The 16,248-nt window shown below is 44.6% G+C and overlaps 1 protein-coding gene across 1 annotated transcript; it reads right to left on the bottom strand.

The window, feature by feature from the left end:
• Nucleotides 1–71: 71 nt before the first annotated feature.
• LOC119928110 (39S ribosomal protein L47, mitochondrial-like) lies at nt 72–16,127 on the bottom strand. Its single transcript, XM_038746099.1, has 7 exons — nt 16,055–16,127; nt 12,251–12,396; nt 11,758–11,818; nt 10,650–10,746; nt 9,089–9,219; nt 3,127–3,222; nt 72–298 (listed from the first exon to the last, which is right to left on the bottom strand). Exons 1-7 carry the CDS (start codon nt 16,123–16,125, stop codon nt 136–138), a joined length of 765 nt encoding a protein of 254 aa, XP_038602027.1. The 5' UTR covers nt 16,126–16,127; the 3' UTR covers nt 72–135.
• Nucleotides 16,128–16,248: the final 121 nt, after the last annotated feature.

The following is a 16,248-nucleotide window of genomic DNA, read 5'->3' as shown; positions in this document are numbered from 1 at the left end:
AAATTGATCAAATTTTGAATGCTGGTGTTGGCGTACTCACTTGATCCCTAGAATGAATGCAAAATGGATTATCCTTTTTTCCTTTAATATCAAAACAGCATGTTAGCCACTCCGTAAAAGTAGGGCAGGGGGGTATTAACTCTTGCTGCTGTTCAACTCGGGTGCGTTTTCCAGCTCAGCCTTCAACTTGGCTTTTTTTGCCGCATAAGACGGAAATTTTCTCTCTAGGACCTTCTCTCTCTTTTTTTCTCTGCTCTTTCTCCGAGTTTCTGCGGCCAAGTGTTTTTCGAGCATTAGTCTAGAATAAAAGAAGAGTCAGTTGGGATCTGATCAAGCATTACCCCTCATTTCTGAATGAGTTTTAAAGCGCGTTCATAAAACAACTTGATTTACAGTGAGCCGAAGTCACTAACTTTTTTTCAGTGAAGTGTATGACTGGCAGTAGGTTTTAAATGAAAACAATCTCCTTTTGCCTGGTGGAGATATGCAGAGAACCAGAGCCATAAAAATCAATACAGTTGCAGAATAATCATCATCATCAATCACCAATCGTATTTATTGAGCGCTGTGTGCAGAGCACTGTAATAATAATAATAATAGCATTTATTAAGCACTTACTATGTGCAAAACACTGTTCTAAGCGCTGGGGAGGTTACAAGGTGATCAGGTTGTCCCACGGGGGGCTCACAGTCTTAATCCCCATTTTACAGCCAGGGTAGCTGAGGCACAGAGAAGTTAAGTGACTTGCCCAAAGTCACACAGCTGGGATTTGAACCCAATGTTGAATCAATCTATCAATCAATGGTATTTGAGTGCTTACTGTGTGGAGAGCGCTCTGTTAAGCATTTGGAAAACTGCAATATAATGGAGTTGGTGGACAGAATCCCTAAAGAGATAAAGATGGAATCAAAAAAGTAAATTGACTTATCAATCAATCATATCCATTAAGAACTTACTGAACAGAGGACTGAATCAATCGTATTTACTGAGCGCTTACTATGTGCAGAGCACTGTATCAGGTGCTTGGAAGAATACACTAAGCGCTTGGGATGTATAAGTTGAATAATGGGGGGGGGAGTATAGAGATGGAAGAAATGCAATATTTTTGGGCCTTATTATAAGACTACTGAGGGGCACGAGCAAAATGGAGGCCAAGATTGGGATCAAATCAGTTGATGGGCAAATATTTTCTAGGGTACACCTTCCCAGCCACAGGGAACGTGTCCGTTTACTGTTATATTGTACTCTTCCAAGCGCTTAGTACAGTGCTTTGCACACAGTAAGCACTCAAATATGACTGGATGAATCAAAGTCAAAGTAGAGCTCTGGTCTGGATAACTGAATAGCCTCAGAGTGATAACAAGGATGGAAATTAAGCCTATAAAATCCTAGACTACTTTCTCCTCTTCAAGTAATAATAATAATAATTGGCTTTTGTTAAGCGCTTACTATGTGCAGAGCACTGTTCTAAGCACTGGGGAGGATACAGGGTGATCAGGTTGTCCCACGTGGGGCTCACAGCCTTCATCCCCATTTTACAGATGAGGGAGCTGAGGCCCAGTGTAAACGGGATTCCTATTGTCGGGGCCGGAGAGTAATGCTGGAGGTCCAGGGAAGGAGGCAGGAAATAGAGTTGGATGTAGAGTCGTTTTAAGGGAACAGGTCTAGAAGAGACAGAAGGACGGCTGGGTGGGGAAAGAGGGAAGTTTCTGGAAGTCTTTGGAATCCGTAAGATTTTCCAGAGGTGGCCCTCCGGCCAGAGTGCGTAGGTGCCCATTCTGCTTTGGTGGCAAGCTATTGCTTCTGGCTTCAGATAATGATAATAATAATAATAATGGCATTTATTAAGCGCTTGCTACGTGCAAAGCACTGTTCTAAGCGCTGGGCCTCACATACTGGCCCTCAACCCTCCTCCCGTGCTCCGTCTGCTCAAGCGCTGGTAGTGGGAGACCAAAGGTGTGGCAATGAGAAGCGGTGTGGCTCAGTGGAAACAGCCTGGGCTTTGGAGTCAGAGGTCATGGGTTCAAATCCCCGCTCTGCCAATTGTCAGCTGTGTGACTTTGGGCAAGTCGCTTCACTTCTCTGGGCCTCAGTTACCTCATCTGTAAAATGGGGGTGAAGACTGTGAGCCCCCTTTGGGACAGCCTGAGCACCTTGTAACCTCCCCAGCGCTTAGAACAGTGCTTTGCACCTATTAAGTGCATAATAAATGCCATCATTATTATTATTATTATCAATGAGTGGCTAAATCCAGAAATTCGCCATGGCCAAGCTGTACTTGCAACTCCTTCTGGCACGCTACACTAAACTTCCCGAGGAGGACTGCTCATTCATTCATTCAGTCGTATTTATTGAGCGCTTACTGTGTGCAGAGCACTGGACTATTTTATTTTGTTAATATGTTTGGTTTTGTTCTCTGTCTCCCCCCTTCTAGACTGTGAGCCCACTGTTGGGTAGGGACCGTCTCTAGATGTTGCCAACTTGTACTTCCCAAGCGCTTAGTACAGTGCTCTGCACACAATAAGCGCTCAATAAATACAGTTGAATGAATAAATGAATATGTTTGTACATATTTATTACTGTTTATTTTACTTTACATATCTATTCTATTTATTTTATTTTGTTAATATGTTTGGTTTTGTTCTCAGTCTCCCCCTTCTAGACTGAGAGTCCACTGTAGGGTAGGGACTGTCTCCAGATGTTGCCAGCTTGTACTTCCCAAGCGCTTAGTCCAGTGCTCTGCACACAGTAAGCGCTCAATAAATACGATTGAATGAATGTTGGGTAGGGACTGTCTCTATATGTTGCCAACTTGTACTTCCCAAGCGCTTAGTCCAGTGCTCTGCACACAGTAAGCGCTCAAGAAATACGATTGATTGATTGATTGTACTAAAGCGCTTGGGAAGTACAAGTTGGCAACAGCAGGCTCACAATCTAGAAGGACAGTCTAGAAGGACCAGGACATCTTTTAGCATCAAGGATGGCCACAGAGGACTTCACTGTCTCCTATCTTTCAGGCCCCACCATCACACAAAATGACAGGTTATTCCTGAAAGTGTTAACCTGCGTGTTGCTAATCATTTTCACATTTAAGAGGACTAGCCCGTTTCATTTCAAATCACTTACCTTTGTAAGGGCTCTGTGTACGGCATTGCATAAAACCGTTTTCGATTGTATCTTCGGTTCATGTACCAAGGTATTGCCCACTGCTTGAATTTATGCCTGTCAATAAAGCGTACAGGCATTAACTCCAAACAAAACATTTCTTTTTATCCAAGTGGTTCATAGCCTCCCCAGGTCTCGAGGTTCGCCTTCAATGAAATACGGCTGTGTCGCAAACATACGTTCAGTGCAATGGTTAGCTTACGTACATTTAAAAAAATACAAACATCAACGTGTATTCCTGGCCTTTCACGTCCAAATACCTGACAGACGAAATCAAATTTTGTAGATGCACAGAAAATAAAATAGTTGTATGCTGCATGCTTTTCACTATGTCTTTGGTAAAATGCTGTTGGGGAATTGGGAGACCCCCGTTCTAACCGTGTGCCTCTCTGGACAGAAAATCAATCAATCAATCGTATTTATTGAGCGCTTACTGTGTGCAGAGCACTGTACTAAGCACTTGGGAAGTACAAGTTGGCAACATAGAGAGCCGGTCCCTACCCAACAGTGGGAGAAAATGATGTGGTTTTAGAAGGAACAGTCGTAGGAATGTTCGCCATACTGTGAAGCAAAACAGGCATGTAAACCTTGTTTCCCTTGAACGAGTTGTCTACACGCGCTGCCTAGATTTCCTCAACAACAACTCTCTCCTCGACCCCCTCCAGTCTGGCTTCCGTCCCCTTCATTCCACGGAAACTGCGCTCTCAAAGATCACCAATGACCTCCTGCTTGCCAAATCCAACGGCTCATACTCTGTCCTAATCCTCCTCGACCTCTCAGCTGCCTTTGACACTGTGGACCACCCCCTTCTCCTCCACACGTTATCTGACCTTGGCTTCACAGACTCCGTCCTCTCCTGGTTCTCCTCTTATCTCTCCGGTCGTTCTTTCTCAGTCTCTTTTGCAGGCTCCTCCTCCGCCTCCCATCCTCTTACTGTGGGGGTTCCCCAAGGTTCAGTGCTTGGTCCCCTTCTGTTCTCAATCTACACTCACTCCCTTGGTGACCTCATTCGCTCCCACGGCTTCAACTATCATCTCTACGCTGATGACACGCAGATCTCCATCTCTGCCCCTGCTCTCTCCCCCTCTCTCCGGGCTCGCATCTCCTCCTGCCTTCAGGACATCTCCATCTGGATGTCCGCCCGCCACCTAAAGCTCAACATGTCGAAGACTGAGCTCCTTGTCTTCCCTCCCAAACCTTGTCCTCTCCCTGACTTTCCCATCTCTGTTGACGGCACTACCATCCTTCCCGTCTCACAAGCCCGCAACCTTGGTGTCATCCTCGACTCCGCTCTCTCATTCACCCCTCACATCCAAGCCGTCACCAAAACCTGCCGGTCTCAGCTCCGCAACATTGCCAAGATCCGCCCTTTCCTCTCCATCCAAACTGCTACCCTGCTCATTCAAGCTCTCATCCTATCCCGTCTGGACTACTGCACTAGCCTTCTCTCTGATCTCCCATCCTCGTGTCTCTCTCCACTTCAATCCATACTTCATGCTGCTGCCCGGATTATCTTTGTCCAGAAACGCTCTGGACATATTACTCCCCTCCTCAAAAACCTCCAATGGCTACCGATCAATCTGCGCATCAAGCAGAAACTCCTCACCCTGGGCTTCAAGGCTGTCCATCCCCTCGCCCCCCTCCTACCTCACCTCCCTTCTCTCCTTCTCCAGCCCAGCCTGCACCCTCCGCTCCTCCACCACTAATCTCCTCACTGTACCTCGCTCTCGCCTGTCCCGCCATCGACCCCCGGCCCACATCATCCCCCGGGCCTGGAATGCCCTCCCTCTGCCCATCCGCCAAGCTAGCTCTCTTCCTCCCTTCAAGGCCCTGCTGAGAGCTCACCTCCTCCAGGAGGCCTTCCCAGACTGAGCCCCTTCTTTCCTCTCCCCCTCGTCCCCCTCTCCATCCCCCCGTCTTACCTCCTTCCCTTCCCCACAGCACCTGTATATATGTATATATGGTTGTACATATTTATTACTCTATTTATTTATTTATTTATTTATTTATTTTACTTGTACATTTCTATCCTACTTATTTTATTTTGTTGGTATGTTTGGTTCTGTTCTCTGTCTCCCCCTTTTAGACTGTGAGCCCACTGTTGGGTAGGGACTGTCTCTATGTGATGCCAATTTGTACTTCCCAAGTGCTTAGTACAGTGCTCTGCACATAGTAAGCGCTCAATAAATACGATTGATTGATTGATTGATTGATTTCCCTCGGCTTTCCCTCTAAACTCCAAGTCTGTCTAATGATAATGACAATCACAATAATAATAATTGTGGCATCTGTTGAGCACAGAATGTACCAAGCGCTGTACTAAGCGCAGGGGTAGCAAGGGATCATCAGGTCCCGCATGGGGCTCGCGCTAAGTAGAAGGGAGAACAGATATATTCAAGGCCCTACTGAGAGCTCACCTCCTCCAGGAGGCCTTCCCAGACTGAGCCCCTTCCTTCCTCTCCCCCTCGTCCCCCTCTCCATCCCCCGCATCTTACCTCCTTCCCTTCCCCACAGCACCTGTATATATGTATATATGGTTGTACATATTTATTACTCTATTTATTTTACTTGTACATATCTATCCCATTTATTTTATTTTGTTAGTATGTTTGGTTTTGTTCTCTGTCTCCCCCTTTTAGACTGTGAGCCCACTGTTGGGTAGGGACTGTCTCTAGATGTTGCCAATTTGTACTTCCCAAGCGCTTAGTACAGTGCTCTGCACACAGTAAGCGCTCAATAAATACGATTGATGATGATGATATATGTGCAATTGCGTCATTCAAGATTTTCAAGCCTCTGTGCTCCGGGTTTCAGATTCAACTTACGACGAACAGTATGCTTTCTTCTTTATGCTTTCTTCTATATACCTGTATATATGGATATATGAGCCCACTGTTGGGTCGGGACCGTCTCTATATTTTGCCAACTTGTCCTTCCCAAGCGCTTAGTACAGTGCTCTGCACACAGTAAGTGCTCAATAAATACGACTGAATGAATGAATATGTTTGTGCATATTTATTACTCTATTTTACTTGTACATATCTATTCTATTTATTTTATTTTGTTAATATGTTTGGTTTTGTTCTCTGTCTCCCCCTTCTAGACTGTGAGCCCACTGTTGGGTAGGGACTGTCTCTATATGTTGCCAACTTGGACTTCCCAAGCGCTTAGTACAGTGCTCTGCACACAGTAAGCGCTCAATAAATACGATTGAATGAATAGCAGCGTGGCTCAGTGGAAAAGAGCCCGGGTTTTGGAGTCAGGGGTCATGGGTTCAAATCCCAGCTCTGCCAATTGTCAGCTGTGTGACTCTGGGCAAGTCACTTCACTGGGCCTCAGTTCCCTCATCTGTAAAACGGGGGTGAAGACTGTGAGCACCCCCGTGGGACAACCTGATCAGCTTGTAACCTCCCCAGCGCTTAGAACAGTGCTTTGCACGTAGTAAGTGCTTAATAAATGCCATCATTATTATTATTATACCAAATCCCCCTTTTACAGATGAGAAAACTAAGGGCCAGAGTTGATAGGTGACTCGCCTAAGGTCACACAGCAGGCGAGTGGCGGAGGCGGGATTCATTCATTCATTCAGTGGCACTTATTGAGCGCTTACTGTGTGCAGAGCACTGTACTAAGCGCTTGGAATGAGAAGGCAGGTCCTCTGATTCTCAGGCCTGAGCTCTTTCCGCTAGGCCATCCTTTCTGCAGGCGAGGAACTTATCCGCCAACTCCGCTGCATTGCTTCCATTCGGCCTTTTGTCTTTCCATCCTTGAAGCCTAACCCTTTCAGTCCATCCTGAAGCAGCGTGGCTCAGTGGAAAGAGCCCGGGCTTTGGGGTCAGAGGTCATGGGTTCGAATCCCGGCTCTACCGACTGTCAGCTGTGTGACTTTGAGCAAGTCACTTCCCTGGGCCACGGTCCCTACCCAACAGTGGGCTCACAGTCTAGAAGGGGGAGACGGAGAACAAAACCAAACATATTAACAAAATAAAATAGACTAGATATGTACAAGTAAAATAGAGTAATAAATATGTACATATTTACTATTCTACTGATTATGTTAATGATGTGCATCTAGCTTTACTTCTATTTATTCTGATGACCTGACACCTGTCCTCATGGTTTGTTTTGTTGTCTGTCTCCCCCTTCTAGACTGTGAGCCCGCTGTTGGGTAGGGACCGTCTCTATATGTTGCCGACTTGTACTTCCCAAGTGCTTAGTACAGTGCTCTGCACACAGTTAGCGCTCAATAAATACGATTGAATGAATGAATGGGCCTCAGTTACCTCATCTGTAAAATGGGGATGAAGACTGTGAGCCCCTCGTGGGACAACCTGATCACCTTGTAACCTCCTCAGCGCTGAGAACAGTGCTTTGCACATAGTAAGCGCTTAATGCCAACATTATTATTATTATTATTATTATTATTATTATTATTATTATCCTCACAGGGCAGCTTCCCCACCTCCCTGGCCATTCTGGTTGCCTTTCTTTGATCTTCCTCCAACTCAAATCCTTTCTAAGATGTGGCCAGAACCGCACCCAATATTACCAGGGTGAGCGGAGTGCACTGTGGCTTCATATTGTGGTAAAATGATGTTGAGCAAACCTAACTACAATAGCAACGGTTTAGATACGTACCAGGCAAGGCAGCACTGTCCATCAGCATTTCTGAAATATTCGTTCTACCTACTACTATCTACTACTATCTACTACATGTAGAGAAGCAGCATGGCTCAGTGGAAAGAGCCCGGGCTTTGGAGTCAAAGGTCGTGGGTTCGAATTCTGGCTCCACCACAAGTCTGCTGTGTGACCTTGGGCAAGTCACTTCATTTCTCTGAGCCTCAGTTCCCTCATCTGTAAAAATGGGGATTAAGACTGTGAGCCCCCCGTGGGACAACTACTTGATCACATTATATCCCCTCCAGCGCTTAGAACAGTGCTTTGCACATAGTAAGCGCTTAACAAATGCCATCATTTTTATTATTATTATTACTACTACACAGGGATAAAATGCATTCTTTCAATACCACTGACCCTTAAATGATCCTACGTCCAAATATGAAGCTCTAGTCCCCCAGCTCCCAAACCACAAACTGGTGGCTCAGTGGCTTTGTACTCAGAGGTCATGGGTTCAAATCCCAGCTCCGCCAACGGTCAGCTGTGTGACTCTGGGTACGTCACTTCACTTCTCTGTGCCTCAGTTACCTCATATGTTGCCAACTTGTACTTCCCAAGCGCTTAGTACAGTGCTCTGCACACAGTAAGCGCTCATAAATACGATTGAATGAATCTGTAAAATGGGGATGAAGACTGTGAGCCTGCCGTGGGACAACCTGATCACCTTGTAACCTCCCCAGCGCTTAGAACAGTGCTTTGCACATAGTAAGCGCTTAATAAATGCCGTTAAAAAAATAGGTTTATCCATTAGAGCCGTATTTTGTGACATGAGCCCGTAGTCCGCTAAAATATTATCATCATCATCATCATCAATCATATTTGAGCACTTACGTGGGCAGAGCACTGTACTAAGCGCTTATCATCATGATCATATCATGATATCCTCATCATAAGCATAATCATAAGCAACATCATAAGCATATCATCATAAGCGCATCATCATCATCATGATGGTATCTGTTAAGCGCTCTCTATGTATATATGTTTGTACATATTTATTACTCTATTTATTTATTTTACCTGTACATATCTATTCTATTTATTTTCTTTTGTTAGTATGTTTGGTTTTGTTCTCTGTCTCCCCCTTTTAGACTGTGAGCCCACTGCTGGGCAGGGACTGTCTCTCTATGTTGCCAATTTGTACTTCCCAAGCGCTTAGTACAGTGCTCTGCACATGGTAAGCGCTCAATAAATACGATTGATGATGATGATGATGTGCCAAGCACTGTTCTAAGCGCCGACATACCAAATAATCTGTCCAAATATGTTCCTCCTCCAGGCACCCGGTCGTGGATATTCTTGCCCAGTTTGCAAAAGTCTCAGGGCCCGGTCTCTTTCTTGAACAACTGTATCTATTGCATCCATAGACTCTATCACCTGAGGAGAGAAGAGGGGCAGCCGTTTTAGAAGGCTTCCAGTGGAAATTTCAAGAGAGAACAAGCTTTTTTTTAAAAAAAAAAAATGGTATTTGTTAAGTGGATACTATTTTTCAAACACTGTTCTAAGCACTGGGGTAGAGACAAAATAGTGGCTCGGACACAGTCCCTGTCCCACGAGGGGCTAGCGTTCTTAGGGAGAAGAGATATTTAGGGCTTCTCAGGCATTGTAGTCACCATCATCATCATCAATCGTATTTATTGAGCGCTTACTATGTGCAGAGCACTGTACTAAGCGCTTGGGAAGTACAAATTGGCAACATATAGAGACAGTCCCTACCCAACAGTGGGCTCACAGTCTAAAAGGGGGAGACAGAGAACAAAACCAAACATACTAACAAAATAAAATAAATAGAATAGATATGTACAAGTAAAATAAATAAATAAATAAATACATAAATAAATAAATAAATAAATAAATAAATAAATAGAGTAATAAATATGTACAAACATATATACATATATACAGGTGCTGTGGGGAAGGGAAGGAGGTAAGATGGGGGGGATGGAGAGGGGGACGAGGGGGAGAGGAAGGAACGGACTCAGATACCCATAGCCTAAGCAAGATGATTTACCTGGGATTTATTTTACCGTCATACAGGTCTACATTTAGATTCACTTTTGGGTTTTAGATACGTACCTGGCAAGGCAGCACTGTCCATTAACCTTTCTGAAATAGTCATTCTATCTACTACTACACAGAGACAAAATGCATTCCTTCAAAACCACTGACCCTTAAATGATCCTACATACAGAAAAAAACAAATGGGATTAGCCCAACATTTCGGAGCTGGCTTGGGGCAGGATCAGGCTTAAAATTCAAGAATTCTGACTCAATTCTCTATTGGGCCATAAAACACGTCACAGCAACGCCAATGGAGGCGAGCACTGAATTTTCAAAAGTTGAGGCGAAAAGGGAGATGAAACGGGCATATTCAAATAGCTTTTGGGGGACAGAACCATACTTAGAAAGCCTGCCAAATGCAAACAACCAGCCTATAGTCCTTAAAATGATAAGGAAGGAAAAAAAAAAGAAATCTCAGTAGTGAAGCAGGCTGGAGGGGCAACAATCAGTCACATCCATTGAGTGCTTACTGTTTGCAAAGCACTGTACTACGTGCTTAGCTCTAGCAGAGTTGGTGGACATTTTCCCTGCCCATACTGAGCTTACAGTCTAGAGGGAGGAAACAGACATTAACATACATAAATAAATGACAGATACGTACCTAAGTGTTGGGGGTTTGAAGGAGGGGTGATTAAAGGGAGCAAATCCAAGTGCAAGGGGGATGAAAAAGGGAGTGAAAGAGTCTAACTGATAATCTGCTTTTTAAAAAAATTCTAAATTCAATACGCATTTCACAAACGTTTTACCTTTTCCAATCTTTCCGGGCTTGGCATTGGTAATACCTGCCGCTTGGCCTCCTGTTCTAAAGTCAGAAGCATGTTTCTCTCTTTCAAAAGAACGTACCTGCGGGAAGAAAAAGAAATATGCAACGCCCTAAGAATTCTGTGTCGTGACCCCTGAATCAATCAATCGTATTTATTGAGCGCTTATTGTGTGCAGAGCACTGTAATACTGATACAGCATTTTCGACCAGCGTGTAACAATTTGGCAGGTTTTTCTTTTCTTGCAAATAACTGTGAAAACTGCAGTCACCCACTCCCTGGCGCTAATGAAAATGCCAAAATAATCTGACACTTACTGAAGGCTTGCACAAGTGGTTATGGGGGAGTAAAGGAAAGAAAGTGATTTTTACTACTACTGCTTGGGGGAGAAGGGGAGCAGTGTCTGAACAAATTTCCACGTGGGCTGCATAGTGGAAAAAGTTGAAAAGTACTGCCTTAAATCCTAAAATACAGTCTACATATTAATCTAGTTGGTGTTTATTGAGCATTTACTATGTGCACAGCACTGTACTAAGCACTCAGGACAGTCTAATACAACAGAAATGGCCCATAATGAACTTAGAGTCCAGAGATTAGTCTTTCATTTGTCCGCTGCCCACATTCTACTATTACTACTATTACTCTATTTATTTTACTTGTACATATCTATTCTATTTATTTTATTTTGTTAATATGTTTTGTTTTGTTCTCTGTCTCCCCCTTCTAGACTATGAGCCCACTGTTGGGTAGGGACCGTCTCTATATGTTGCCAACTGGTACTTCCCAAGCGCTTAGTACAGTGCTCTGCACACAGTAAGTGCTCAATAAATACGATTTACTGATTCTAACATTCAAATATACTCACAGGCTTGCAAGGTACGGGGCTGCAGAAGCATCTTTCATCAATGACAGTTTTGAAGTAACCTTACTGATTTTATATGTTGGTATTTAACAACGAAATTGGATGACACACTTGGGATATTACAGCTTGGGATCTCACCCCCATCTTTAAGAGCTATGCCCACGGTTTCGACCTAGTCAATTTGATGGTACAGTTGAAATAGTTCCATTACGTGAAGTGTGAAATACTTACCAAAGTTTATGTAAATCTTCATTACTCTTGGTTCTTATTTGTTCACAGGTCCATGCAGCCCCTAGTGAAAGTTATAAATTTATAATGGGCATGCATTTTCACTTGATTACATTTTTAAACACTGTCTCCCACTTACAGAAAACTTAATCTGTGAGAGTAGGAACAGGAAAAGCATAAATAAATGAAATCCACAAATACTCCTGCAGCCTCATTCCAGTCCAGAGTTCCAAACTTCCCTCTCGCGCTCAATAAACACTGACCGATTTCTTTTATAGTTGCTTGGTAGCAAAGCTGATCAATTTACATTTCATTTTCTGTACAACCACCCCTATTCACCTAATGGTGCAGGCGTGAAAAGTGGACCGTCGAGATGCCAAAGCCAGGAGCCTGGAAATCTAACCCTAAAAATAGAGAGTCAAGGACTGATATTTCTTGACTAGAGCTCTACAAAAGCCTCAGAAATATAAATCAATTGAAAACAAAAACGCCTCACCCGATTTGACCGTTTCCGCTCCCCAGTTTTTGGGGTCATCAAAGAATTCCTCCAGCCCTTTCCTTGACGAAGAAACATGAAGAAATCTACAATGGTGAACCGGTGCGACTTGTGATGTACTCTTGTAAAACTGACTGAGAGCAAACCTAAAAAAGCAAATGAAGTCACAATATTCATTCATTCATTCAATCGTATTTATTGAGCGCTTACTGTGTGCAGAGCACTGGACTAAGCGCTTGGGAAGTACAAGTTGGCAACATATAGAGCCCAACAGTGGGCTCACAGTCTACAAGGGGGAGACAGACAACAAAACAAAACATACTAACAAAATAAAATAGAATAAATATGTACAAATAAAATAGAGTAATAAATACGTACAAACATATACATATATACAGGTGCTGTGGGGAGGGAGAGGAGAGAAGCAGTGTGGCTCAGTGGAAAGAACCCGGGCTTTGGAGTCAGAGGTCATGGGTTCAAATCCCTGCTCCGCTGCTTGTCAGCTGTGTGACTTTGGGCAAGTCACTTCACTTCTCTGGGCCTCAGTTCCCTCATCTGTAAAATGGGGATGAAGACTGTGAGCCCCCCGTGGGACAACCTGATCACCTTGTAACCTCCCCAGCACTTAGAACAGTGCTTTGCACATAGTAAGCGCTTAATAAATGCCACCATTATTATTATTATTATTATCATGAGAAGCAGCGTGGCTCAGTAGAAAGAGCCCAGGCTTTGGAGTTCGAGGTCATGGGTTCAAATCCCGGCTCCACCAATTGTCAGCTGTGTGACTTTGGGCAAGTCACTTCACTTCTCTGGGCCTCATTTCCCTCATCTGTAAAATGGGGATGAAGACTGTGAGCACCACCCCCCCCACCGTGGGGCAACCTGATCACCTTGTATCCTCCCCAGCGCTTAGAACAGTGCCTTGCACATAGTAAGTGCTTAATAAATGCCATCATTATTATTATTATATTATTATTATCATTATAAGGCGGGGGGGGATAGGGAGGGGCAGAGGAAGGAGGGGGCTCAGTTTGGGAAGGCCTCCCGCTTAGAACAGTGCCTTCCACATAGTAAGCGCTTAATAAATGCCATTATTATTATTATTATATTATTATTATAAGGCGGGGGGTGGGGAGGCGGAGAGGAAGGAGGGGGCTCAGTCTGGGAAGGCCTCCCGCTTAGAACAGTGCTTCGCCCGTAGTACGCGCTGAACAAATATATGCAACATTAAAAACAAATGATGTTAATCATTTCCTTATTTCTGGGATGAAAAACATCGTATTTTGAGCTTCCTCTTTTAAGGTTGGTTCTTTTAAAAATATAGTACTTGTTTTAAAGGACAGCAAAGCTGGTTGCTAAATGGGAAAGGGATAAGTACTGCATATTAACGCAATGGAAAATGTACTCCTCGTCTAAGTAAAATACACAACTTAAAACCGCAAACTCCTTGGGAGCACAGCAGTGTGGCGTCATCTGGAAAACGGGAATGAAACGGGAATGAACGTGGGACACCCGATATCCCTGTATCTACCCCAGCGCTTAGAACAGTGCCTGGCACATAGTAAGCGCTGAACAAATACCAACATTATCATCCCTCTTCTCCTCCTCCATCGCCCGCCTCACAGAGAAGCCCTGTGGCTCAGTGGAAAGAGCCCGGGCTTGGGAATCAGAAGGTCATGGGTTCTAATCCAGACGCCGCCAATTGTCAGCTGTGTGACCTTGGGCAAGTCACTTAACTCCTCTGTGCCTCAGTCACCTCATCTGTAAAATGGGGATGAAGACTGTGAGCCCCCCGTGGGACAACCTGATCACCTTGTAACCTCCCCAGCGCTTAGAACAGTGCTTTGCACACAGTAAGTGCTTAATACATGTCATCATAAAAAAGTCACTTCACTTCTCTGGGCCTCAGTGACCTCATCTGTCAAATGGGGATGAAGACTGGGAGCCCAGGTGAGACAAGCTGGTGACCTTGGATTCCCCCCCTAGCGCTTTGAACAGCGTTTGGCACGTAGTAAACGCTTAACAAAAGCCATCATTATTTATTTGTTGTTATTTACAGTGTTCTGCACATTTTAGGCACTCAAGGAATAATAATAATAATAATAATGACATCTGTTAAACGCTTACTATAATAATAATAATAATGATGGTATTTGTTAAGCACCTACTATGTGCAAAGCACTGTTCTAAGCACTGGGGAGGTTACAAGGTGATCAGGTTGTCCCACGTGGGGCTCACAGTCTTCACCCCCATTTTACAGATGAGGGAACTGAGGCACAGAAAATAATAATAATAATAATTACGGCATTTATTAAGCGCTATGTGCAAAGCACTGGTCTAAGCGCTGGGGAGGTTACAAGGTGATCGAGTTGTCCCACAGGGGGCTCACAGTCTTAATCCCCATTTTCCAGATGAGGTAACTGAGGCACAGAGAAGTGACTTGCCCAAAGTCACACAGCTGACAGTTAGCAGAGCTGGGATTCGAACCTGTGACCTCTGACTCCAAAGCCTGGGCTCTTTCCACTGAGCCACACTGCTTTGTTCAAGTCACTGTTCTAAGAGCTGGGGAGGTTACAAGGTGAGGAGCAGGGCCTGGCACATAGTAAACGCTGACCAATCAATCAATCAATCAATCATATTTATTGAGCGCTTACTGTGTGCAGAGCACTGGACTAAGCGCTTGGGAAGTACAGGTTGGCAATATATAGAGACAGTCCCTACCCAACAGTGGGCTCACAGTCTAAAAGACCAAATACCAACATTATTATTATTATTACCACATCTGCTAAGCGCTTACTATGTTCAAAGTTGAGAAGCAGCGGGGCTCAGTGGAAAAGAGCCTGGCCTTTGGAGTCAGAGGTCATGGGTTCAAATCCCGGCTCCGCCGCTTGTCAGCTCGGTGACTTTGGGCAAGTCACTTCACTTCTCTGGGCCTCAGTTAACTCATCTGTAAAATGGGGTTTAAAAACTGTGAGCCCCCCGTGGGACAACTGGATCACCTTGTATCCCCCCTCAGCGCTTAGAACGGTGCTTGGCACATAGTAAGCGCTTAATAAATGCTATTATTATTATTATTCAAAGCACCGCTCTATTTATTTTATTTCGTTAGTATGTTTGGTTTTGTTCTCGGTCTCCCCCTTTTAGACTGAGCCCGCTGTTGGGTAGGGACGGTCTCTATATGTTGCCAACCTGTACTTCCCAAGCGCTTAGTACAGTGCTTTGCACACAGTAAGCGCTCAATAAATACGATTGATTGATTGTTCTAGGAGCTGGGGGGGTTGCAAGGTGATGAGCAGTGCCTGGCAGAAAGTAAGCGCTGAACAAATACCAACATTATTATTATTATCACTCTTTTCCTCCTCCATTCATTCAATCATATTTATTGAGCGCTTCCTGTGTGCAGGGCACTGGACTAAGCGCTTGGGAAGGGCAAGCCCCTTCCTTCCTCTCCCTCTCTCCATCTCCCCCATCTTTCCTCCTTCCCTTCCCCACAGCACCTGTATCTATGTACATATGTTTGTACATATTTATTACTCTGTTTATTTATTTTACTTGTACATATCTATTCTATTTATTTTATTTTGTTAGTGCGTTTGGTTTTGTTCTCTGTCTCCCCCTTCTAGACTGTGAGCCCACTGTTGGGTAGGGGCTGTCTCTATAGTGTTGCCAACTTGGACTTCCCAAGCGCTTAGTCCAGTGCTCTGCACACAGGAAGCGCTCAATAAATACGATTGATTGATTGATCGCCCGCCTCATTCAAATGATCAACGGAAAACAAACCAAATTAAATCGCCCGCGACCTACCCGAGGCCGCGGGGGGCTCGCAGGGCCGCTGCCAGTCGCCCACAGAGGTAGGCCAAGCCCTTGGCCTCCATCTTGGCTCCTCCGCCCTGAGGGGGGCCCTTCGATGGGGGAGATACTCCTACGTCACTTCCGGTCTGGTTGTGGGCAGGGCCACAACGTGACTTTCTGTCAGGGGGCATTTCATTCATTCATTC

The sequence above is a fragment of the Tachyglossus aculeatus genome, chromosome 1 (genome assembly GCF_015852505.1).
Source record: "Tachyglossus aculeatus isolate mTacAcu1 chromosome 1, mTacAcu1.pri, whole genome shotgun sequence".
NCBI classification, from domain to species: Eukaryota; Metazoa; Chordata; class Mammalia; order Monotremata; family Tachyglossidae; genus Tachyglossus; species Tachyglossus aculeatus.
This window is presented reverse-complemented; position numbering and strand designations above follow the sequence as displayed.

Excerpts from the sequence above, each read along its gene's own strand:
- LOC119928110 (XM_038746099.1), bottom strand. The coding sequence starts at position 16,125 with ATGGAGGCCAAGGGCTTGGCCTACCTCTGTGGGCGACTGGCAGCGGCC. Across the intron at positions 11,819-12,250 it reads AGCGGAAACGGTCAAATCGG|GGGCTGCATGGACCTGTGAA; the intron begins GTGAGGCGTTTT and ends AACTTTCACTAG. Across the intron at positions 299-3,126 it reads TACACAGAGCCCTTACAAAG|ACTAATGCTCGAAAAACACT; the intron begins GTAAGTGATTTG and ends CTTTTATTCTAG.